The sequence below is a fragment of the Primulina huaijiensis genome, chromosome 2 (assembly GCF_012295235.1).
Source record: "Primulina huaijiensis isolate GDHJ02 chromosome 2, ASM1229523v2, whole genome shotgun sequence".
In the NCBI taxonomy this organism is placed as follows: domain Eukaryota; kingdom Viridiplantae; phylum Streptophyta; class Magnoliopsida; order Lamiales; family Gesneriaceae; genus Primulina; species Primulina huaijiensis.
Genome location: NC_133307.1, coordinates 17,821,047 through 17,848,689, shown reverse-complemented (window position 1 = coordinate 17,848,689; position 27,643 = coordinate 17,821,047). Strand labels below are relative to the sequence as shown.

At 33.4% G+C, this 27,643-nt stretch overlaps 1 protein-coding gene and 3 long non-coding RNA genes across 4 annotated transcripts; 3 read left to right on the top strand and 1 right to left on the bottom strand.

The window, feature by feature from the left end:
- The first annotated feature begins 6,567 nt into the window (after window positions 1-6,567).
- Window positions 6,568-7,274, top strand: LOC140959476 (uncharacterized). The gene is made up of 3 exons (XR_012171982.1): window positions 6,568-6,597; window positions 6,676-6,763; window positions 6,848-7,274. It is a non-coding gene; the product is annotated as an uncharacterized lncRNA (long non-coding RNA).
- A 377-nt stretch (window positions 7,275-7,651) lies between these two features.
- LOC140959471 (uncharacterized) lies at window positions 7,652-11,526 on the top strand. The gene is made up of 3 exons (XR_012171981.1): window positions 7,652-7,824; window positions 7,920-7,973; window positions 11,055-11,526. It is a non-coding gene; the product is annotated as an uncharacterized lncRNA (long non-coding RNA).
- Window positions 11,527-13,357: 1,831 nt separating this feature from the next.
- LOC140967559 (uncharacterized) lies at window positions 13,358-15,824 on the top strand. Its single transcript, XM_073428165.1, has 2 exons — window positions 13,358-13,784; window positions 14,999-15,824. The coding sequence occupies exons 1-2, from the start codon at window positions 13,403-13,405 to the stop codon at window positions 15,625-15,627; spliced, it is 1,011 nt and encodes a 336-aa protein (XP_073284266.1). The 5' UTR covers window positions 13,358-13,402; the 3' UTR covers window positions 15,628-15,824.
- On the bottom strand, window positions 15,462-17,105 carry LOC140967567 (uncharacterized). The gene is made up of 3 exons (XR_012173598.1): window positions 16,898-17,105; window positions 16,615-16,767; window positions 15,462-15,598 (listed from the first exon to the last, which is right to left on the bottom strand). It is a non-coding gene; the product is annotated as an uncharacterized lncRNA (long non-coding RNA).
- Window positions 17,106-27,643: the final 10,538 nt, after the last annotated feature.

The window sequence follows — 27,643 nt, the reverse complement described above, 5'->3', positions numbered from 1 at the left end:
CGAACATCAACAAACTTGAATTTGAAGCACTTGATTTGACTAGAAAAAATTATTTATCATGGATTTTGGATGCCGATGTCCACCTTATCTCTATGAATTTAGGAGATACAATAAAAGAATGAAATGAAATATCCCAGCAGGACAGTGCAAAGGCACTTATTTTTCTTCGTCATCACCTCAATGATGGGTTGAAAGTCGAATATCTCACTGTGAAAGAGCCACGAGAGCTTTGGAAAAATCTAAAAGAAAGATTTGACCATCAACGAACTGTAGTTCTTCCAAGAGCCCGATATGAATGGATGCACCTACGGTTACAAGATTTTAAGTCCATAAGTGACTATAACTCTGCATTATTCAAGACTAGTTCCACACTGATACTTTTGTGGAGAGAAAGTCACTGATCAAGACATGTTAGAAAAAACATTATTCACTTTTCATGCATCAAACGTGCTCCTGCAGCAGCAATATCGTGAACGTTGATTTCAAAGGTACTCTGAACTCATCTCATGCTTACTAGTTGCTAAACAAAAAAAATGAGCTGCTCATGAAAAATCACCAAATGTGCCCAACTGGATCCACACCATTTCCTGAAGCAAATGGAACTACATTTCCTGAAGAATATGAAATTGCATTTCCTGAAGCGAATGCTAATTCCACTCAAAATCATAACAATGAAAGTTAACGTGGGTGTGGGTGTGGGCGTAGCCAAAGAAGATACTATCAGCAACAAAATAGAAAGAAACATAAAACAAGCCACCAGCAGTTGAATTCCAATAATGAAGTAGCAAAGGAGAAGAGTTCCAAAGTATATGAAGAAAAATGTTATAGATGTGGAATGGAAGGGCATTGGTCTCGTACCTGTCATACGACAAAACATCTTGTGGATCTATACAAAAAATAAATCAAGAAAAATGGAAAAACTGAGATAAATTTTGTGAACAATGATGATCCAATTGATATAACTCACTTGGACGTCTCTGATTTCTTTGCTAATCCAGATGGAAATATAGATAATTTGATTGGTGGTGGTGTGTTAGAAAATAATAAGTAATTACTTTCATTGGTCTTGTTCTTACTTTGAATTTCTATTGTTTATTAAGTTATCGTGCTCTCGTTTTTATTTTGATGTTCAGTTCATGTTTAGGATTTGTCGTGGAGCTTTATTTTGTTATTCAATAAATTTTTCATTATTGAATAAAATATTTTCTTTTGAAAGTCTTACACATTATTTAACATATTTAGCTTATTGTATTATATTTTTATTTTAGATTGACGATGAAATGTCAGGATGAATGCTTAGTGGATAGTCGTACAACACATACCATTCTTCAAAATAAAAGGTATTTTTTGGAGTTAACATTAGCTGAAAATAATGTTACAACAATATCGGGTGCATCAAAAATTATTGAAGGTTATGGAAAGGCAAAAATCATTTTACCAAATAATACAAGCCTATATATTGAAAATGCCCTATATGCGAGCAAATCCAGTAGAAATTTCCTTAGCTTTAAAGATATCTGCCGAAATGGATACCATATTGAAACATTAAATGAAAATAATTTCGAATACTTTTGCATAACATCTATTATATCTGGCCAGAAGCAGATAAAAGAAACATTATGTGCACTCCTTTCTGGAATGTATTTTACAACAATAAAAATAGTCGAAGCAAACATTGTCACAAACCAGAAGTTTGTTGACCAACAGAGCTTCAAATTATGGCATGATCGACTTGGTCACCCTGGGGCAACAGTGATGCGCATAATAATAATCAACTCACATGGGCACCCTCTAAAGAACCAAAAAATTCTTTTACACAATGATTATCCATGTGTAGCTTGTTCACAAGGTAAACTAATTATAAGACCTTCCCCTACAAAGATTGATGTTGAAATCTCAACCTTTTTGGAGAGAATTCATGGGGATATTTTTGGGCTACACCCACCATGTGGACCATTTCGATACTTCATGGTATTGATTGATACGTCTACTAGATGGTCATATGTTAGTTTGCTTTCAACTCGAAATATAGATTTGCTAGATTACTTGCGCAAATTATTAAATTACGATCTCAATTCCCAAATCACTCAATCAAGACAATTCGTCTTGATAATGCTGCTGAATTTAAATCGCAGACACTTAATGACTATTGTATGTCAATAGGGATTTCAGTTGAGCATTCGATTGCCAATGTTCATACACAAAATGACTTAGCAGAGTATTTATTAAGCGTTTGCAATTAACTGCTAAACCATTACTGATGAGAACCAAACTTCCATCATATGTGTGGGGCCATGCCATATTAAATGATGCATCATTGATTCGTATAAGGCCAACTAATTATCACCAATACTCACCCTTACAACTTGCTTATGGTCGAGAGCCTGATGTTTCTCACCTTCGAGTGCTTGGTTGTGCAGTACAAGTCTCTCTCCCACCTACACAACGAACCAAAATGGGCCCACAACGTAGACTTGGGATTTATGTGGGATATGATTCACCATCTATTATTAGATATTTAGAACTTTTAACAGGAGACTTGTTTACTGCGAGATTTACAGATTGCCACTTCGATGAATTGGAATTTCCAAATCTAGAGGAAATAAAGTTGTGTCCCGAAGAACAACAAAAGATTTGTTGGAATGGGAAAACACTATCTCATTATGATCCTCGAAATAATCAATGTGAGCAAGAAGTTGAAAGAATCATTCACTTGCAAAGAATTGCAAATCAATTGCCCGATGCTTTTGTTAATACAAAGAATGAGACAAAGTCACATATACATGCAGAGAATACCCCTGTAAAAATTGATGTCCCCATAGGATCAGCTATTATTCAACCTGTAAATGAATCTAAAATACGCCAGAAGCGTGGTCGACCAATTGGTTCCAAGGATACTGTACCTCGAAAAAGAAAAGTACAAGAGAAAGAAAATTCAAAAGCTCCCGAAGAAAAAATCTTGGATGATATAGTAAGAGAAATCAATGAACCAAACTTGGATAATATTATTTCTGAAGAATCAAATTCTCATGAAAATAATGAGATTTCAATAAATTATATATCATCTCGAAAATTGTGGGATCGAAATAACACAATTGTTGACAATGTCTTTGCCCTAAATGTCGTCATTGACATCATACACAATGAATACCCAGAACCACAATCCGTTAAGGATTGTCAATAAAGAGATGATTGGCCAAAGTGGAAGAAGGCCATACAAACTGAATTAGACTTACTAAAAAAACATAAAGTGTTTGGACCTGTAATACGAACACCTGAAAATGTAATCTCAGTACGATACAGATGGGTTTTTGTACGAAAGAGAAATGAAAATGGTGAAATTGTAAGATACAAGGTCCAGATCGTAGCCCAAGGTTTATCGCAGAGACCTGGGATTGACTATGAGAAAACATATTCATATGTGATGGATGCCACTACTTTTCGATTTCTAATTAGTTTAGCAGTATCAGAAACTCTTGATATGGGCCATTAGTCTTTAATTGACAATTTAAAACTAATAAAAATATTTGCATTGTGGAAATTCCCTAAGTTTATAAAAATCTTCTTTGTTAGGTTTTTATTAGTGTGTGATATTTTTAGTTTCCTATATTTTGGTTGTGTAATGGACTTTTTAACTGTTTACCGCACATTTCGTAATGTTTTAGTAAAATAAAGTAAAACAAAAAAGTTTGACAAACTACCGTGTCACGCCTCTTCAAGAGGCGTGACTTAAAAAAAATTTTAAATACAAGTCACGCCATCTCAGATGACGTGACTTGTTTAATTCTTTTTTTTTTAAAAAAAATCACGCCATCTGAGATGGCATATTTGCTTAATAATTATTTTTTTTAAGGCGTGACTTACATTTTTCTTTTTTTTTTTAAAAAAAATAATAATATGAGTTGCTTTAATTATTTCACGCCTCATCACATATATTAAAGACAAAGACTGCAACAAGCATATGCAATATTAAAGCTGCATAATATTTTCGTTGATCGATGCAATGTAATAAAATTGGTCAAAGGCTGAAAAGCCACGTGAGATTGATTTATTGAAAATTGGAGGGTAGTGAAAGACTGTAAAGCCATGTACATGTGCTCTTTTTTGTTTTGAAAGCATCCCCCCACTTTGCCTATATATTAGGAAGAGTTGTGTTTTAAGTTTTTCTCACTTTCATCTCGAGTAAGTTCTCTTAATTTTTTTATGTAATTTTTTTATTGGATTGACTCAAATTTTGAGTTAATTTTAATTTTTTTGCAGATAAATTTTGATTCAACCGTTAATATAATGAATGTATTCTAATATAATTATTTATGTTAAATATTAAATTTATAGAAAAAATTACTATTTATATTAAAATATAATTTGTTTGCTATGCTGATTTATATTTGTTCTTATAATTATAATTATTATTTTTTTGTATTTATTATTATTTTTTTTAATAATATATAAAAGTAAGTCACGCTAATTAACTCGGCGTGACTTGCTTAATTTTAAAAAAAAATTTAAAACCAAGTCACGCCCATTGATTGGGCGTCACTTGCTTAATTTTTTTTAAAAATATATAAAAGTAAGTCACGCTAATTAACTCGGCGTGAGTTTCTTAATTTTTTTTAAAAAAAATTTAAAACCAAGTCACGCCCATTGATTGGGCGTGACTTGCTTAAATTTTAAAAAAAAAATTAAATCAAGTCACGCCAATGTACTGGGCGTGACTTGCTTATTTTTTTTAAAAAATAATTTTAAAGCAAGTCACGCCACTTAATTAGGCGTGTCTTATTTAATTATTTTTTTTAATAATCAAGTCACGCCAATTGAATAGGCGTGACTTGATTACTTTTTTTAAAAAAATAATTTGTGACTCTTGTTATTGAAAAACCATCTTTCGTAAAGAATTACATTCATCTTTATTAATTATTGACATTAATTATTGACATATGCTTGTTTCAATTATTTTTTAAATTTTACAAAAACGTAGTTAAAAAAATTTTAATTGTAATTCGGGTGTTAGAGTGATATAATTTTTTTAAATTATTTTTTAAAAAATAGATTCTTATTAATTATTGACATATGTTTGATTATAAATTTTTTTAACTTGAATAATTATTTTTTAAAAAATACGTTATCCGCTAATTATGAGTAACGATAATGTTATATGTTTATTTTGTTGATTATTGTTAATTTTTATAATGTTTTTATAATCACATGTTAAGATAAAACTAATTTTAAATATAATATGTTTTGTATTTAGATTTTTGTCAACTTGTTTGTCTTAAAAAACCGTGACTTTTGTTAATTTTTTTAAAAAATAATAAAAAATTTCTTAAATTTTTTAATAAAATACATATTTTAATAAAATACATTCTCCAATCGTTATTATTAACTACATTAATGTTAGATTCAAATAATTGTTTAAGATAGATTCGAAAATTTAAATCTTGTGTATGTATTTAAATTTTTATTTTTAAAATAACTTGGTATTTCCAAAACTCGTACAATGTAAGTATATTATTTTTAGTGTATTTATTATTTTTTACTTGTAGTTAATGTTTTATATTATAATTCTTTTGATAATTGATATTGTAGTTGTTTTTTTGTTTATACAATACTGTGATAGATAATAATAATAATAATAATAATAATAATAATAATAATATATTCTTATTATTGATTATAGGATGTCGTTACATGTTGAACATGTTTATCCTACTATTCTTTATCAGCAATAAACACATATATCTAATTTTATTACGCCTAACAACTTAGATAACACCCTAAGAGTGCGTCGATCTGATAATTTAATTTGGGAATTGTGGAAAAGTGGTATACTACACCATCGTGTCCGATCATGTCTAAACGAAATGGGATTTTATGGCATACTCTTATGTGGTGATTGTGTTTATGATAATCATTTGATAACCGCTCTTGTGAAACGATGGCGCCGAGAAACTCATACTTTCCACCTACGAATTGGCGAGGCCACAATCACGCTACAAGATGTTGCGTTAATTTGGGTGATAAATGTTGATGGTGATCCTATCATCGGGACTGATGTATATTGCAAGTTTAGTGTATGGCAGGATTATTGTTATGATTGGTTAGGTTTTATGCCATTTCAGGCAGACTTCAGATCCAATAGTTTAAAGTTGACTACTCTGTACTTACACTGTACACAAACAATAATTGATGAAAACAGTACAGACATAGAAGTGGCACAATACTCCCGATGTGTTGCGATGTTGGTTATCGGTGGGTGTATGTTACTTGATTCTGAAGGTTGTGCGGTCAAACTGTTGTACTTGCATTTTCTGCAAGATATGCGTAAGGTTCGTAGTTATAGTTGGGCAAGTGCTGTACTTGCATATTTATATCATGAATTGTGTTCCGCATCTGTGTTAGGAAAACAAGAAATCGCAGGCCCTTTATACATATTGCAGGTATATTTATTACAATTTTTATTTCAATATATACTCTTTTTATACACATTTATTAAACTCGGTTGTTTTGTAGATTTGGGCATGGTCAAGAATGATTCCCTTATGTCTCATCGCTCGACCTGAAAATCACCATTCTTCCAATTCCACCATACGGAGCAAGGTAATAAATGCAACATATGATATAAAATTGATAACGTCAACTTTATTTTATAGTATTACGAATTTAATGTGCATACAGATGGAAAAATGTATTCACTTGGACACATACACCTACACATTCTGTGCGAATGATTCGTGATGTACTTGACAAGATGGGAGATTGTCAGGTGTTTACCTTACATAAAATATAAATTTCGTGTATGTCATATATTATCGGTTGGGTACATGATTCGTTTTTTCATTATTTGTAGTTCAAATGACTTGTTTACGACCTCGAAGCTGTGGATGTTTTGTCATTGCCCTTAGAATGTAGACATCCCACTCTCTGGCGAAGTGCGTGCTCATTGATATGTTTTCAGATTGTGGAGATGCATTGCCCAAATCGAGTTCTTCGGCAACTTGGTATGTCACAAAACATTCCAATATCAGCACTTGATGGAGATCATTTACGTGAATGCTCAAGACGAGGACGCAAAAATTACGATTGGGTCAAACATCATAGATTGATGGTGGATGCGTGGGAAAATCGTCGTAATCTGATTGTTGAGAGTGATTTGGTTGAAAATTATAGCATGGGATATGATTATGAGACATGGTATGATTCTATAACTCGACGTTTCATATCTCCTATTGAGCCTCAACAAATCGATTACGGTTATCAGCCCGGAGATGTATATTTCAAACGTATTGTGGTAAGTGCTTGTTAAACAATATATTTTCAACACTTTGCATTATTATATTACAATTTATTATGCATGTGTTTGATAAGTTTTTTTAATTTATTTTATATTAGAGAGGCATCAATTTTAAAAAATTTTGTTTGGAGGACTCTCTGTTGACGATACACCGCTTGAAGCACTAGCCGAAATTGTTAAAAATACTATCCAGACCGGTGAGTTACTGTATGAAATGGCCGTCAGAACACCCGAGCAACAACATCATCATGATAAGTCTTCAAACAGAAGGCGACGACCGAGAGTTGATGATGTAGACGATGAACCATCATTCTCAACTCCTGACTGGCGAGAAAGCATGAGTACACAATCTCCCACGACTCTTTCTTGGTCTCACACCTCACACGGTACATGTTTTTATTATCTAACTACTTTGTTTAAATTCACATTCATGTTCTTATAATAGTAATTTATTTCACCTTTAGTTGATGATCCTTCGCATGGTACGACTACACAGTTGCCCGTAACTCTCGGTTGGGCTCCCACTTCACATGGTACATTTTAAAATATCAATGCAATTTCTTTACATTATCGAAGTATATTATCGAAGAATATGTTTTTATTCAACATCATATTTTTTAACTTTCAGGGGAGGGAACTTCGCATGGAGATTCTGTATTTCGAGCTCCACTTCATTCATATAGTGTGCCTTCCTCGTATGCTAATTGGCCAAATAAGGATTCTTTAAATGTTTCTTTTGGGTTAGGTACTTCGCGAACGGATAATGAGTTTCAAACTCCATAGCAGGCTTACGAACCTTCTTTTACGGAACTCTTATTTGACGGTCATCTCCAGCAGTACGAAGAAATCCGCCCAAATTATAACGTATCACCAATTTCATACTTGGGATATTCTCATCCTCAATGGCCAAGTCAGGTTCCCCTGAACATTGATATAAACGTGTCTGCCAACGTTCGAGTCAATGTTAATGAATAAGAAGATGTAGAAGAAGAAGTTGATGCCCCACAGTTGGTGCGTAAAAGTAAACGAATCCCAAATCCACGGGATTGTGGGACTGGACATCGTTTGGGTAGGAATAAAAAATAAAATATTTGAATGTATAAGTTATGTGTATTGAATACAAGTAAATCTATTTGTTTTGAGTTTTAAATAATTGATTTGTTTTTTTTACTAACTACATTAGATTGTGTTGCTATAATAAATAAGATAAATAGGTGTTACATATGATACGATAAATATATATTTGTTGATACACAATCTATAATTAGGAAATAATGGTGAATGTATAAAATAAAATACAGAACGAGATGACTTTACACAACAAATAACATNGGTTTGTTTGTTTTAATTGGATCGTATGTCATATGTTGTTTTAATTTAGGTATATATATGTTATTTGTTGTGTAAAGTCATCNCAATTACAATCGTAACACATTGAATTTCATATTGTTCCTTCAAACCTGCAACCAATGAACACGTAAACACTTAAATAATAGATTATTTTCTCATGATGATTGAAATATAAAAATAAAAGATAAAAAATTTACCTTTACATGTTCTGATTACGACGTTGTTGTGATGAGCTTTCTCGCTGGATGCGTTGTCTTTCTCGTGTGGAAGGCCGGTCCATCTCATTTCTGATTCTTGTAGTTCGGTCTCTCCCTTTTCTCCGTCTTTGACGCCTATTCGGGTTGTGACAGAATTCGAATGTTTGTTCATCCCAATATTCCTCATCAGCAATTGGACGAAATCTTCCCTCGTACGTGTCTACGTATTCACTCATTTGAAACCAACGTTGTACAAATTGTGTAGGATCTAATCCATACCATTTGGCGGTACATCTTGCATGTGAACACGGAATTCCAACAACAGATGTCGATTGGTCTCTAATCTCGGTACGAACAACCGTGTGTTCACTAGATCTCGAAGACCATTTCTCATACAGTCGAAAGGCGTAATCAGGCCAAGGCTGCTTGCTCTGAATCATACGTTGACTTCGTGTGATACGATCGATGAAATATTGCACACAACGATTGAATGTCAACTGAACTAACGCTGATACAGGAAGTCGACGAGCACCCTTCAGAACAGAATTAAGACACTCTGACATGTTGGACGTCATAACACCACGTCGCCATCCCCCATCGTGAGCAAGAGTCCATTTGTGTTTATCAATTTCAGAGCGATAAACAAAAGCTCTCGATTCGAGATTTTTAATTTCATCAATGATGGAATCAAATTTACGTATTTGATGTTGTGTGCCTGCTTTCGAACATAGATCTTTTAGGTGCACATTTTTGAAATGTGTATTGAAATTAGAACATACGTGTGTAAGACAAAACGATGTATGCCACGTGGATGTCTAAAATCGGGTATCTCCTCAACAGCATTAATGATTCCACGATGTCTATCGGAGAAAAGGCACACACCTGTTGATCCTCGAACCACATGCTTGCATAGAAGTTTCAAAAACCATTTCCAGGAGTCGTAGGTTTCCTCATCGACTATGGCAAATGCTAAGGGTAAGATTTGGTTGTTTCCATCTAAACCCACAGCTATAAGCATCTTGTGCTTATACTTCGTGTATAAATGAGTATCAACAATACTAATTATTTTTTGACAATGTGCGAACCCATCTATACATGGTCGGAAGGCCCAAAACACATAGTTTAACACCTTCAATTCAGAATTGTATCTCGGTAAATGGTTCCACTTTACAATAGTGCCTGGATTGTACTTCACAAGGGCACCCATGTACCTTGGCAAAAGACATAATGAACTCTCCCATGTACCATATACATTTTCCACCGCCCGCTTTAAACTGTACCATGCCTTACCATATGAGATTTGATACTTATATCGATCTTTGACAAGTTGGATAACATATTTAATCTCACACGAAGGATCACACCGAACAATACCGGCAAGTGTTTTTGCAATCATATTTTTGTCCAAGTTATGGTGGTCCAACCCCACCTGGCTAGACATACATGTATGTGAACCACCATATTTCGTGATCTTGAAATACCCCAATTTTGATTTTACCGATGCACGAAGAACCCACGTACAGTTGATATTTGAATATTTATTTTTACAACGAACTTTCCACAAAGTCTTTGTACTCTCCACAACTTGATATTCACGTCGAGCAACTCTAACCGAAAAGTCCTTAACTGCTGCTATCAAATGCTTTTTATCTTTAAAAATCATGTTTGTGCAAAGTTCTCCTCTATCTGCATTGTAATAACTCAAATTCGATGCAGCTGAAATTCCAACAGAATCAGGGCATTGCTCATCATATATTGTACTAAAGAATTGAGGTACGTCATATAAGGATACACCGACAGGCGATAATGGTATTGCATCGGGTCGGTGTTCAAGATTTGAAATGACTTCAAAAGGATATGCATGCATATGATCACCGGAGTCGGTTTGAGATGGACCAATATCAGCAAATGTGGCATTTTCGTCTTCATGCTCATCTTCATCTGTTTCACTTGCAGTTGTATCAGGTTCAGTAAATATTTCGGTGGCGTGAAGGTGAACATCTATTGACAACTCATGTGATCTTTGTTCATCAAGTGCGACAGGTGTCAATACATGACTCGATCCACTACGATGCACACTCGGTGAACAATCGAAACCTGCATGATTTGTGTCAACCGAGTACCATCCTCTTGCACCAGAATCCCATCTTCGTGTAGAAATAGGCCAATTAACATTTTCTTCTACGGTGCCAGTAATATACCGATCCCATCCCCAGTTCAATCATCCGAATTAAATCGATTTTCATCTATTGGTTCGAAAAAACATTAGCGGAAGTACCGGCTTCATCATTAAATCCCATCAAATTGAACCCTTTAGTTATACATGGAATGTATGATTCAGGAACCTCAACATGTACATTATGCTCGACGAAATCCGTTTCGATAAACAATTCGATACATCGCATTTCGTTAATAGAATCCAGCATAAACTGTAAATTATTGTCATCATTGATGTCAAGATGCACTTCTACACAATGTGACTTATCCATGTAGGAATATTTTGTTGACAATTTTAAGTTAAATTTTGATTTCTCAATATTTGTCAGACGGTACACTACTTCCTTCAATTCATGAAAATTAATAGATCTTGGTATTCGTGTTGCCCTCAACGCAGTTGTACTATATTTTACAGTGTGATGTCCTATAATAACTTTGCTACCTACGAATAAAAACACCAGCACACTGTCCATTCCTATAAAATAAAATTCAATAGGTCACACAGAACAAAAATGTGATAACAATTTTTTTTATATTACAATTGAATAGTAAAATCATTTTAATGTACATTTTTTTGAATAACCATTTTTTTATAATAATAATAATATTTATATTAATTCTGTACAGTACATAAATGGTCATATTAAATACGAATAAAGTTAACAATAACATCTTAATACTTATTTTTATTTAATAAAGTAAGAAAAAAAAATATTTATAATAATAGCTTTTTTATTACTTTTGTAAAAAATATCAATTGTAATACTTAATTTTTTTAAAGCATGTCTAAATAAAACAACAACATCAATACTAATTATAAATATAAGTATTATTATTATTATTATTTTTTAAAAAAACGTTAATTAGTATTGTAAATTACAAAAATTATAATTCTTAGTTGTATCTTATAAGTCAATAATACTACAAATAATAATTTTTATAATAATAAGTTTTCATACTACGCATGTCAAATAAATTAATCAAAAACGAAATTAATTGTAAAATTTATTTGTATGTAAGCAGTTAAGAACAAACTTAACCATAATCAAAACTTTACCAGCAAAAAATAATCACAAATAAAGAATTTAACAATTTCAATCAAACTACAAAATTTAATTTGGAGTATAAGTACCTTATCTCGTATGTGAAAGAAGAAACTGATATTGAGTAGCTTCAACAATTAAATATATTCAACACTGCAAGAAAACGTATCACTTCAATCGGCCGAAACAATTTGAAGAACGCTTCAAAAATTTTCAGACCAACGAAGAATGATAATAACAAATGTTCTTTATACGTTCATCGATTTTATAAGCAAATTTTCAATATTCGGTCAAAAACACCATTTAACAGGGCGTGTTAATTGATTTCAATCGATACATCTCATCACTCAGTGATCGCAAATTATTTTGAGCTGTTCGTGACATCCCATCACTCAGTGATCGCAAATTATTTTGAGCTGTTCGTGACGTCCCATCACTCTGCCACCACAATTATAATTATTAATTATAAAAAAAATTCAAGTCACACCATCGCGTGACTAAAAAATAAAGTAAGGTGAATTTTAAAAAAAAAACAAGTCCCACCATCCAAGATGGAGTGACTTGACGCCGTCATCTTGGATGGCGGGACTTTTTCATCAAAAAGCTTTCACGCCAATCAAATTGGCGTGATACGGTATATTGTTAATCTTCTATCGCTTGCGTTATTTATTCAATTTATTTTTTTTTTCTCACGGTAAACGGTTAAAAAACCCAAAAAAGCAAGTGCCAATTTATGGGATGGGAAGTAAAGCTCCAAGAGGAGCATAGACTTCCCCGGCGTATTCTCTCTTTTTCTCCTCAACCTACAACAGGGATTTAGCAACATTTTCAGCTGATATCACTCCCCAACGCCAGGTTGTTATAGTGGTAAACTTGGCAAGAAAATGGGGACAGCGGGAGTAGCTAGTGTACGATAAAATATATGAAATGGAAAGAAAGGGAGCAATTGGCTATATGCGACACCTTAGCTAGAAAGATGCAAGTGGGAACCACCACAGACAGGACATGTTCTGCAACTTGCCAAAAGAGAGGCACGAAAGGGAAAAAGGGCCTTTAAAGCAACAAAGATATGAATTGGAAGCAATTCGTGGTTCTTTCTTCACCTTCTCTTGGCCTTCAAAAAACTAGTTTGGATATCACACTCGAGCACCTTTCTGAGACGTTGGTTTTGTGTGTGGCTCTCTTTTCTTATCCCTACCTACAATGTCCTCCCTTCTTCATTATATAAATTTTTATATCTCTTTCTTTCTTCCCTTTCATCTATTCATTTGAATGAAAGATAACACTAGTCAAATAATAATAGTATGACGAGTCAAGGAAATGGATTGCCGGAAGACAATTCTTGGCCAGAGTTTGAGTTACCTGAATTGCTAAGTAATGGCACCGTTAGAACTCTTCATGCAGCTATTGAAACTGATTGGGACTCCCTTCGTCGATCAGGATGCCAGACGGCAGCCGGAAGAGCGTCTTGGAAACACATGATACATGATCCGGTAGCAGAGCTGCTAGCCGGCGAGACGTACCTGAGGAGCATTTATGAAAAGATTAAGAAAGACAGGCTTAATAATGCCAGGGAGATTTCAGGGGTGATTCTTGCTGTTCGAACCCTCTGGATTGATTCGAAACTCGAGGCGGCACTCGATTCCTTTCATGGTGCTGGAGCTCAGGTGGTGCTGCTGGGTGCAGGTAAGGTGTCAACGCTCTTTGAATTTTATCCTACAGATAGTTTTGGTTCTGCAATTTACTAAAATGAAATGACATTGAGAAGATTTAATTTGAAGTGGTCTATTATAGAAAATTGAACTGGAATCACCATTGCTACACTATTAATATTTCAGATAAAAATCAGCATCTGTTCCCCATATTTGATGGTGTATCAGTGTTTCCAATGTATGAATACTGAAAATGGGAAAAGGAAAAATTGACAATTGAGAACGAAAAAACTGGACAATTCAGAATAAATATAATTTCGGAGATGCTTGTCAACACCATAATGACATGGCAAAAGTTTCTAGTCTAACCACTAACTACACAAAATTCGCATTATGATAATTTACCACTGCACTACAAATTTTCAATTATGAAGCACCATAGGAACAGGAAAATTAGTTGACACTGTAAAGTAAGTTTTCAGCCGAAATGCTATACTTACAAATGACAGTTGTCTTCGTCAATTTTGTTGGTGATCGATAAAATAGCATCTTCCCATTGTAAATAATCCCACCTTCTTGCGGGTACTGTGTACAAGACATTATTTAATGTGACCAAGAAACATATGGCAGAGTAAAAAACAAAAATGGGTTTCCATAAATTTCAGCATCAACATAAAGACTAATATTCATTAAATTTTAGAAATTTTGAGCCGCTGGAAAAAAGCAACCATTTTAGTGGTAACATTTTCGTTTTACTTACACGGAAAATATTGGTTAATTTGTCTAACACAAAGTTAATTTTTTTAATGATCACCCATATATGATATTGAAGCCCAAAAGTTTTAAATGCTCATAATCTTGTCCAAAATAAAGAGCACAGAAGTAGAGTCCATCTCAAACTTCGTTGCAGTTATTATGTAAACACAGTGAAAACCAGAAACTCTCCTCATCTCCTGTTTTCCCTGTATCAGAGAAACAATTAAAACTATTAGAACATGTATAAATCTTGGAACTTTAGTTAGATTTGACCCCCTAATCTGTTTGTAAACTGCCAGTCAAATGATGAAGCGAAGTACAGATGTAGTGAATGTATAAACTTCATCCTTCCTAGAGACACTATCATTACACAATAAAATAATTCAAGACTTATTTATAATGAGTAAAGTTAATAAAAATGGAAGAAACACAAGAAACAAATATCAAAATTTCAATAAATAAGATGAAAGAAGTTCTTTCTTACCTGCACAGGAATGGATGCAAGGGCATATCGCCTCAGCTGCTTGAAAGAAAGCAGTATGTTCGAGGTTGATTTTCCAGAAGTTTTGAAAGCAAAAACTGATATTCTTGAGGCAGCTGTGAATGCAATGGATGAGAAACAACAACCCATTTTGAAAGCCAAATCATTGAGTAGAGTGGCAGCTGACTTGACTGAAGATGACTGGCTTCAAAAGCTTCAAATATCAGGATTCGAGCCAAAGAAGAGTACAGTATGGATTTTGGAGGGTATCTTGTACTATCTATCACATTGTCAGGCTATGAAAGTACTTAAAATCATTGCCGAAAAGTGCCGGCTTACCCATACAGTTCTCTTAGCAGACTTCATGAACAAACAGGCAACAACACTCTCTAGCTCCACTTTTCATTTCTACTGTGATTGGCCTGATGAATTACTCCCATCTCTAGGGTTTTCCGATGTTACTCTTTCTCAGATTGGTGACCCAGATGCTAATTTCGGATTATTGGAAGATCCACTAAATTTGTTCAATAAGTTGCGCAGCTTGCCTAGATCTATTCAAAATCACCCAGATGACGGTACACCATGTGGCCGCTTGTATTTGTTGCAGGCCTCTGGTTCACCCAATCAAACAATTTCATGAGGCGAAGTTTCAGTAGAATACTTGATATACATATTAAACTTGCACTTTCACATTATAGAGGTAGGTGATAAATCTTATGAGTGTCATTTACATGTTTTCATAGAACTTGATCACATTAAATGAGAGCAAATCATCCGGTTCGCAACTCTAAAAGAACTATGAAGCATTAATAAAGAACAAAAATGGTTCACTTTATAGTTACAAATGTCCTTTAACTTTAAGCAGTCATAATTGAACTGGTAGATTTCAACGTGAATGGAGGAGCAGAACCTTTTTTGAGGCATAAATCTGCAACAATTCTAGTGTCTGGCAATCTTCAACTTGATTTAAAGGCATTAGCATAAAATGTGCGCCTATGTTACATGGTACTACCATGAAGAACTATAAGAAAATCAGCATGCTCTTTGTATTTCCAAAAAGCTTCGACCAACGCAATTATAATGGGTGATTGGATGATTTCCATATGTATGATATCAACACAAGAAGATAGAACAGTCCCATCCATTGCAAATACACATAAACCATTAAACTCTTCCATTTGCAATCCACAAATGCAAAACGATATTTACAAATTACAGAGAGTTCTTGACAAATGGAATGTGCTTCACAGCCTATAGTCTTTTCATTTTGTTATTTCATATCAATCAAAAAATGTCAAAGGAATCCGATCTGGTGCTCCTAAATATCTGGACTCACACTTTAACATACATTTGTCAAGATTTAGAAGATTGGCCAAAAATGAGAGGCTAAATGACCTGTCACCTAGAAACTTGAAACCATGTACATCAAAAAATCTTTATATAAATCAAAATTTTAAAGCTTCAGTCGGATAACTTTGATATCATGTGAAAGTGATGTATGCCAAAAGATCAAATTAAAAGCCTACAAATACGCAAACATGACATTGCATTACCGAGTGAACTATACAAGGTCTCCATAGAAGCCGCTATAAACAGCGCCTAAAATTGGTGATAAACAATAATGCACCTGTTTCACAATTCATTTAAATTCATGTCCAAGAAGTGGTGGTTTAGGCCTTGCCAAAAATTAGTGCGATCAAAATTCAAGACAATTCTTGATACCCTGCTCAAAGTTGTTCAGAGAAGTTATTGCATCCTTAAGCCCAACACAACTCTTTGCCTGCTTGACAGTAAAATTTGACACATAACATGTTGTCATTCCAAATCAATAAATTTTCAAAAGTTTCTCAAATTTGAAAATTGATTTAGAAAAGCGTGATGTATGTTATTAAAACACTTGCCGTACATACCTGATAGAAGTTAGAGGAACATCCCCTTCTCTAGTCATGCCACTAAGAGATGCAAAGAATCTGCATAAGAGAGGAATTTTCTTGAATGAATCTGCTGAAGAAATTTTAAATCCCTCAGGTCATTATCTCTCAGTTCCAGTCTTTTGATGTGTGCGCAGTTAAATGATTCCGAGATAATGGAGATATAAAAGAAACAACAGGCTAAGGATCAATCAACCAAATGAAAACATACTGTATAAGACACTTAGTTTGGTACCGGCTTCCAACTTGATTGGATCTTTATCATCAAGTAAAGAAGATGCATTTTTCAGAATCAACTGGAATGCACACATCTAAAAGCAAGAGTATGGAGATTGCATTTAATTTTCCTTTAAAAATGAAAAATATAAAATATCATCTATTAAATTGTTGGGACACCGTTTCTCGCACTTAAGATGCAACGGAATTTTAAAATTTTAGTGTCAATGCTCGAAACTTTCCATGGGCGTCGTATGCATTTAAACGTTCATAAGGTGTTTAGTATTGTTACTTTCACGTAAATTACATTGAACAGAGATAAACCATCTTTTATCTCCCATCGAACGGATCTCTCGTCTTTGATCTTCATATCAAGCCAACTATCAGAGACTATGTTCCTTGTCTAAATTGCACTAGAAATCACAAACAATTTATTCGTTGAGAATAGGACACCAAAATTTCAGAAATCAGGAGTCTGTACGGCGACACAAGGAAGAAATCTCGACCGAATTTTTTTCTTCAAAACTTGGGATGGCAGAAACTTGTTGGCAAGGGAAGAAGGAATTTTGTGTTGTGTTTTTAATGTTATGTGTTATCAACCTTTGATAATATATTTATTAAAATACACAAGTTGTACACCGCTAGGATTCTTAATTTTAGTCTCACGAGGACCCTTAATTTTCATTAATTAAAATTCTCATATCATTATTATATCATTATTTATTAACTTTTGACAATATATTATATATTTATAATATATATATACACATCTTTAAATCACCGTATAAATAAAGTATATAAAAATATTAATATATTTAAACATCCACTTTTAATACATGCATAGACATATTGATTTAAATTAAATAACTATTATTTATTTTATTAATTAACTCATTAGTTAATTAATTCTATAACCCTCTAAAATATCTCATGAGAATTTTGTACATGTTAGTAATCATTACTACTAAGTACTATTATTTAATTAGTAAATTCAAAATTCACTAAATAAATAATTTTGAACTCATTATAACTCCGATCGACGATCCGACATCGCCGATATACCAATGATACAAATTTTGTTCATATAATGAAAATTAAAATTTCGAATATCGAAATTTTCACTGTCCATGTTTGGCAGTTGTCAGTTTTGTGAACTCCTTCACCAAAACAGACAGTCCAGTTCGACTCGTAAAATAATTCGAACTCCAACATTTTTAGGAAAATTAAATCATTTTTAAATCATATTAGGAAGCCTTGCCATTATTTATTGAAAAATACATATTCTTGTCTTGATCGTCCCCGGTCTCCTTTCCCCTGCCTATTATCGAATATTCGGGTAAAATCTTTAATTTCATGTAATCGTGTCATATTATCATTTAATCATGCAATCATACATTTAATCATATAATAAATATCATGCAAACATTTAAAATCAATTAATTAAAACAATTAAGCAATTAAAATAATTTGCATGCATGTGGTTTACGTAGGCTGGTTTTTCGGACTTTACACCCACTCTCCTCACTCAATTAATAACTAAGTCAACTTCAATTTCTTTCATCTTATGAAATCAACTTATAAACTCTTTTATAGCCTTTCTATTAGATCTCGATCAAACTTTAGTCGTCAACTTCAACTCCTTGAATTTCTCAATAGGAACACAGAATCCGATACTTGTGTGACATTCAATAGTTCATGGATACAACTAGTTGTGGGTTTACATCTCCATGAGATTCAGAATAACATTTATTTTTATTCGAGCTAATTAATTATTTTCATCAACATCTTGATCAAGAATGTCAGAACTCATTTCTAATTGCACCAATCGGATCATGGAAAGAGCGTCTAGTAGCATCACCCCATGATCCCCTAGGTATCACTGATAATGTCTGCAAGAACCTTAAGTTATTATTAGCGTACGGTACGGTCCCTTGAGCCTTCAACTTATATATCAAGATCGAATCTGCAACCATTTGTATATCGAGAGTTGCATATGAATTTGATAACGATGTGATGTATCTATGAGAAATAATAGTGACATCGTATGTGTAACTAGGAAAACATCTTTCCCTAAAACACATTTCTTGCTCCGGCCAGAGACACCTTGCAATATTACATAGTATATTTTTAATTGTAAGCAAACGGTAAATCTCCGACTACAATGCATTGGATCCTACGTATTTCAAAACTACACTCAACCTCGCCACTCGATGACCCTCAATGGAGTCGGTAAACGAGTCAAAGTGCAGTGCTAGTACGCAAAGCCTCCATGTTGTCCCAGGTCAAAGGACCAATGGTATACAACCATAACCACCGATTATTCCACTCGATAAATTATGACCACTTGGACAGTCCGAATGGGGGTTGTTTAGTGAATCAACAAATGATCAATTATCTCTATGAAAGGATATCTTCATGTCCTTACCAATGAAACATCATGTTTACATCACAGATGCTAGTCTCAAGCTCAAGCGCCTTTATCCTTATTTTAGACGACTGATTCGACTAGGAACTTATTAAAATATATGGTACACTTCCTAATGAGTTTCACGGTTTTAAATTGAGAGGCAAACCTCATGGTACCTATTATGTATTCAAGGACTTTATCTGTCCTGCTTGGATGGGTATACAGATAAAATAAATGTCATAATTAAATAAAACCATAAAATAATATTAAAATAAAGACTGTTTTTACATCAGTCAATAACGTTTCAGCCATAAGTTGTCTTGTTGAGCACCTACTCTAACAATCTCTCACTTGCCCTATAACCAACTACCCATAGATCTTAGACTCACAGCTTCATGACGTTTATCAAACAATGGTCTTGGTAAGGGCTTCGTCAATGGATCAACAGTGTTATTTGCAGATGCGACCATCTCTACTTAAATGTCTCATCTTCCCACAATCTCTCGAATTACGTGGAACTTCCTCGGTATATGTTAGGATCACTGATGAGACATCTGTTCCAATGCTTGGGCAACTGAGTTGATAAAATATTATTAAAATAAAGATCGCTTTTACATCGGTGTCAATAAAACTCAAGCCACAAGTTGAGTTGATGGAAACCTACTCTAACATAAACTTCGTCAACATACATTTTCTCCTCACTTATAAATTACCAGCAATCATCTTTTTCCAGCACTAAAGGAGGTTTGTCCTTTCAATTAGTGAGCACTATTATAAAATAGAACCACATGTAATGGATAAAATCATATGTTAAATCATATGAAAGTGGAAAACTGAGATTAAAATAAATTCTGGAGCCCAGTTAACTGGGTTTTCTCAATAGTAAGCCAGCTCATATGCTTACTGAAATTCTACTTTGCTATCAAAACATGGATAGTGGTCCTAGACCAGTTCCTGTTTTTTCGTGTTTTACTGAGTTGCATGAGTCTTCAACCTCAGATTCAGACGGCTCTTACAACAAGTATGATATCTTATGCGACGAGCACAAATTATAAATAATCATCCAGCAGTTTAACAAAGCTAAGCTTCCTAGTTCAGCAATCAACGCAAGAACATTTGCGCCGACACTGAACAACACAAAAAAATGTATCTGTAAATTTTAAAAAACAGCATACACACGATCCAAGATTGACTTCAAAACACAGAAATGATCTTTCAAAACCGAGGGTGTTAGGGATTTTTATCAAAATCATATTTTTACGTATTTATAAACATGATATAAAATATGCGGAAGCTTAATCAATAATTACCTCCGGCCATTGAAAATTTGTTGAAGCTTTCTGATTCTTTTCGATTGAAGCCTTCTAAACACTTCAACACTCCTTTAGATGATGTATTTTCTATATGAGATTGTGTGTTTAAGAACCTCAATGTCTACGGTATTTATAGGCACACTCATACCATCACCGAGTGTTTTGGGAGCTCGAGATTCAAACCAAATTTGTATACGTATCTCAATGTTCAAAATTTGAGGCTGCCGTGTACAAATTTTTTCAACAATTGTTGGCAATGGCCGTCGTCATTTTCAACACGTTTATTTTACGGGTCACAATTTTCTTACATTCTCCCACTTGACCCATATATCTCATTTATCATAGGAGAAATTAAAATACATGAATCATGGTGATATGTCATCCAAAAAAACGATTATTATCTTCCATGTATCACAATGTATTATATCTCTCAAATAACTTAATGAATAAACCCTATGTTTATTCGAGGTCCAACTTTATTGATATTTTTCATGGTAACTGAATATGTACATAACTGAATATGAAAAATAACATAAATTAATGAATTTCATTAATTTTGTTTTTACAACAAAATTACATAAAAGAACCAAGTCTCATTCTTTTTGTATGATCCTTGAATTTCAATGGTGGCATGCCCTTAGTCAAAGGATCCGCAATCATCAATTCAGTGCTAATGTGCTCGATAAGTAACTTCTTATCTTTAACACGTTCTCGTATGGCTAAATACTTAATGTCGATGTGCTTGCTTCGACTACCACTTTTGTTATTTTTAGCCATAAATACAGCAGCTGAATTGTCACAATATATTCTTAATGGCCTAGATATAGAATCCATAATTCTAAGCCCTGAAATGAAATTCTTCAACCATACATCATGTGAGGTTACCTCAAAACAAGATACGAACTCAGCTTCCATAGTGGAAGTAGCAGTCAATGTTTGCTTTGCACTTCTCCAAGATATAGCTCCACCAGCTAGCATGAAAATATATCCTGAAGTGGATTTTCTTGAATCAATGCAGTCAGCGTAGTCTGAATCAGAGTAGCCAATTACTTCCAAATTCTCAGCTCGTCTGAACATGAGCATATAATTTTTGGTCCCTTGAAGGTATCTCATGACTTTCTTTGCAGCTTTCCAGTGATCTAAACCTGGATTACTCTGATATCTTCCCAACATCCCAACAACAAATGCAATGTCAGGTCTAGTGCAAACCTGAGTATACATCAAGCTTCCAACAGCAGAAGTATAAGGAATGTTTTTCATTTGTTCCCGCTCTAGAACATTCTTTGGACATTGGCTCAAATTGAATTTATCGCCTTTCACAACGGGAGCTATACTCGGTGAACAATCTTTCATCCGATATCTCTCTAAAACTTTGTTTATATAGGTTTCTTGAGACAGGCCTAGAATACCTCTAATTCGGTCTCTATGTATCTTAATGCCAATGACATAAGATGCTTCGCCCATATCCTTCATATCAAAGTTTTTAGAGAGAAATTGTTTCACCTCATATAACAAATCATTATCATTGGTTGCAAGTAATATATCATCCACATATAGAATAAGGAAACAAATCTTGCTCCCACTGACCTTCTGGTATATACATTGATCCATGAGGTTCTCAACGAATCCAAATGAAGAGATAACATCATGAAATTTTAAATACCATTGACGGGAAGCTTGTTTCAATCCATATATAGATTTCTTAAGCTTACAAACCAATTGCTCACCGTTACTAGAGAAGAATCCTTCAGGTTGTTTCATATAAACCTCTTCCTCTAGTTCTCCATTGAGAAAAGCTGTTTTCACATCCATTTGTTGTAAATCGAAGTCAAAATGTGCAACTAATGCTAGAATGATACGGAGAGAATCTTTCTTAGATACAGGAGAAAAAGTCTCTTTATAATCGATTCCTTCCTGCTGAGTAAATCCTTTAGCAACGAGTCTTGCTTTATACCTTTCAATGTTGCCTAATGAGTCTTTCTTTGTTTTGAAGACCCATTTACATCCAATGGCTTTTACACCATCAGGCAACTGAACAAGATCCCAGACTCCATTAGCTGCCATAGAATTCATCTCTTTTTTCATAGAATTAAACCATAGTTTTGACTCATTACAACTCATAGCTTGTGAAAACGTTTCAGGATCATTTTCGGCTCCGATGTTAAAATCCGATTCTTGTAAATACACAACATAATCACTAGAAATAACTGATCTTCTTATTCTAGTAGATCTCCTTAGGTTGATTGGTTGATCAACAATTTCTTGTTGTTCTTCATTAACAACTTGATCTACTGGATTTTCATCAGCGATTTGTGGAACATCAGTAATCGGTTGCCTAACACCTATTTGGTCTTGAGGGGTGTGAATAACGACCAATCTGTCATTTGAATAAGAGTGTTGTGCATTAATGTGATCATTATCAAAGACTATGTCATGATCACTCCCACTAATCAAGTCATTTTGAAGAAATTTTGCATTTCTTGATTCCACAATTCTAGTGTTGTGAGATGGATAATAGAATCTGTACCATTTGGATTTTTCGGCATACCCAATGAAATATCCACTTATAGTTCTTGGGTCCAGTTTCTTTTCATGTGGGTTGTAGACTCTTATTTCAGAAGGACAACCCCAAATGCGTATATGTTGCAAACTCGGTTTCCAATCTTTAAATAACTCAAATGGCGTCTTTGGGACAGCCTTAGTTGGAACTCGATTTAATATATACACAGCTGTCTTAAGAGCTTCAGTCCACAAGGATTTAGGAAGTTTAGAGCTACTAAACATGCTCCTCACCATGTCCAATAATGTTCGATTTCTCCTCTCAGCTACGCCATTTTGGTCCGGAGAACCAGACATAGTATATTGGGCAACAATCCCATGTTCTTGGAGAAATTTCGCAAACGGACCAGGTGCCTGTCCATTCTCAGTGTATCTACCGTAATATTCTCCACCTCTATCTGTTCTCACAATCTTAATATGTTTTCCACATTGCTTCTCCACTTCAGCCTTAAAAACCTTAAAGGCTTCTAGTGTTTCGTTTTTGTTATGAAGCATGTAGATATACATGTATCGTGAATAATAATCAATGAAAGAGATGAAGTATTTCGGACTTTGAATGTCCATATCTGGACAACAAATATCTGAATGTATGATTTCTAATATTTCTGTACTCCTCTTGGCACCCTTTTTAGACTTATTGGTCTGCTTTCCCTTTATGCAGTCCACACATGTCTCAAAATCAGTAAAATCTAAAGTACTTAGTACTCCATCATTTACTAATCTTTTAATTCTCTCTATGGAGATGTGTCCCAATCTCCTGTGCCACAATATAGAGGAATCTTCATTTATAACACATCTTTTAATACCTCCTTGAACATGCATAGTGGTGTTATTATTTTGTAAAGAAATAGAGAAAAGATCATCAACCATTGTACCATTACCAATAAGATTTGATTTATAAAACAAATTTATTGATTTATCCAAAAACTGAAATGAATAACCAATGGGTACAAGTTTTGAAACTGAAATTAAATTCCTAGAAAAACTAGGAACATAAAATGTCTTTTCCAATTTTAAAATAAAACCACTATCCAATATAAGGCAGCAAGTCCCAATAGCCTCCACATGCGAAGACATCTTGTTTCCTGAATAGATGCTTCGTTCATTTTCTATTGGCTTCCTTAGGTTTTGCATACCCTGCAAGGTATTTGTAACATAGATTGTAGAACCAGAATCAATCCACCATGTGTTATAAATTATATCAACCATATTAGATTCATAACAGACAAATGAAATAGGAATACCTTTTTTTTCAAGCCAGTCCTTAAATTTATTGCAATCCTTCTTCATGTGTCCCGTCTTTTTACAGAAGAAACACTTGGATTCTTTCTTAATGTCAGGTTGGGGTGGAATTATTCCTTTCCCTTTTCCTTTGACTTTGGCTTCCTTCTTGTACTTTCCTTGTGTAGTCATAAATACATTATCACTAGTTTCCATCAAGAGTCTTCCTTCCTCTTGAACACACATGGTCATTAATTCATTAATTGACCATTTATCCTTATGTGTGTTGCAAGAAATTTTGAAAGGTCCATATTGCTGTGGAAGAGTGCATAAAATGTAGTGCACAAGAAAAGTTTCAGACATTTCCACTTCAAGTGTCTTTAGCCGAGTCGCTATATCCCGCATCTTCATTATGTGCTCTCGCACACCTCTCACACTGGTGAGCCTTAATGAAGAGAATTCCATAATTAGGGTGCTTGCAAGTGCCTTATCTGAAGACTGAAATTGTTCATCAATAGCTTTCAGTAATTCTTTGACATTATTATGCTGGTCGACAGAACCACGCATACCAGCAGAGATTTTGGTTTTTATGAACATTACGCAGAGTCGATTAGATCGCTCCCATTTTTCATAAAGATCAACATCATCCGGAATGCTGTTTTCAGTAATAGCAGATGGTTCATCTTTCCGTATAGCATAATCAATATCCATCCACCCTAATTGAAGAAGAATTCTTTCTTTCCATATTTTATAATTATCGCCCTTTAGTTCGGGAATGTCACATTTCATATCAGAAAAACTCGCAGGTTGCATAACTGCACAAAATATCACATGCTTAAAATTTTGAGACAATATCATGTTTTACCAATGTAATTCATGTTTTAAAAATCCAGTGACATAAAATTTGTATGTGGGCTAAAATTTTAATTCAATAAGATTTTTCTGTAACTTTATAATAAAACTATCAAAATGTATTTTCCTTAATTCCTGTGGGTAAATTAAGAAAAATATAATTTAATATTTTAACCTAATTAGTTATATAAATATAATAAAAATCCCTGTGGGGTAAATTTTATTATGTTTATATAATTAATTACAATTGATGTCCATTATGTGATCCAAATCCACTTAATGCATAATTTTTCATAATTAAGGATGCTGTGGCTATTCCTCAATTATTTAAAATTATACGGTTCACTGGACAAAATTTTGGCTTTACTTAATGCTTTATAATATAATTATTTCGCAATCAACACTTTCCAAGAGTGCTCCCAGGAAAGATAGGTAGTGCCAAGGCACTTTAAATACCTAACTCCTAGACAGAGCAACGTTCCTCAGAGAGACCAGTGGCTAGTCAAGGCAGTTTAAACCGATCTATGAAGAACTCCTTCAGATCATGTTTTCTTACGTCACCTTATAATTATTATTCTACTTAATTATCCACATTTATATGAATCTTTATAAGCCAAAATTTTTATTAAATAACTTTATATTCACATTTTTTACTTAATATGAACAAATATGTTCCCCATCAGTTTTTCTCTTCAATCAGAGTAGTGATAAAGTGAGGATCACATTACGTGAAAATGTGGGCTCCTCATCAATTTTTCTCTTTTATCAGAGTAGTGATAAAGTGAGGATTATTTGTTCATTTGTGAACATCTGAAATATTTTATTTTATTATATTCACATTTTACTTAATATGTTCATTTCAAATTATAAACAACTCAATATAATTTAATATGAACATAATGTGAATATTAATTTACCAAAATATTTTTTCAATATAATTTGCATTTAAAAAACTTCAAAAATAAATGCAAGTATAATATTAAATTTATTATTATTATTATTATTATTATTATTATTATTATTATTATTTAAAAAAAATAATAATAATAAAATAATTATAACCAACATGTGGGCACGTCCACATGTTTAATCAATTTATTTATTTAATTTTTTTTAATTAAAAAAAAAATAACCTGCCGACAGTCTTTATATCTCAATTGGCAGATTCCATAAATGCATCATTATCATGTATTTGACTTCATTTCTCATGCATTATTTGATACTTCATCTTCAACCTTCGGCAACTCCTCTCGTATATGAAATTTCATAAACTTTCTCTTTTCAAGATTTCAACCGAGAATAAAATCTTAAGGTAAGTTCTTAATATTGTTTTATCTAAAATTTTCAATTTTCATGTTTCTTATGAAAATTTCCAGAAACAACTTTTTCCAAAACTTTATAATATTGAAAAAATGAAAACAAATTTTCAAGGCAGAGGTATCACTGCTCTGATACCAAATGTTAGGGATTTTTATCAAAATCATATTTTTACGTATATATAAACATGATATATAATATGCGGAAGCTTAATCAATAATTACCTCCGGCCATTGAAAATTTGTTGAAGCTTTCTGATTCTTTTCGATTGAAGCCTTCTAAACACTTCAACACTCCTTTAGATGATGTATTTTCTATATGAGATTGTGTGTTTAAGAACCTCAATGTCTTCGGTATTTATAGGCACACTCATACCATCACCGAGTGTTTTGGGAGCTCGAGATTCAAACCAAATTTGTATACGTATCTCAATGTTCAAAATTTGAGGCTGCCGTGTACAAATTTTTTCAACAATTGTTGGCAATGGCCGTCGTCATTTTCAACACGTTTATTTTACGGGTCACAATTTTCTTACATTCTCCCACTTGACCCATATATCTCATTTATCATAGGAGAAATTAAAATACATGAATCATGGTGATATGTCATCCAAAAAAACGATTATTATCTTCCATGTATCACAATGTATTATATCTCTCAAATAACTTAATGAATAAACCCTATGTTTATTCGAGGTCCAACTTTATTGATATTTTTCATGGTAACTGAATATGTACATAACTGAATATGAAAAATAACATAAATTAATGAATTTCATTAATTTTGTTTTTACAACAAAATTACATAAAAGAACCAAGTCTCATTCTTTTTGTATGATCC

Bases quoted from the DNA above. Each gene is read 5' to 3' on its own strand.
- LOC140967559 (XM_073428165.1), top strand. From the start codon at position 13,403: ATGACGAGTCAAGGAAATGGATTGCCGGAAGACAATTCTTGGCCAGAG. The intron at 13,785-14,998 runs GTAAGGTGTCAA...TTACCTGCACAG, and splicing joins GGTGGTGCTGCTGGGTGCAG to GAATGGATGCAAGGGCATAT.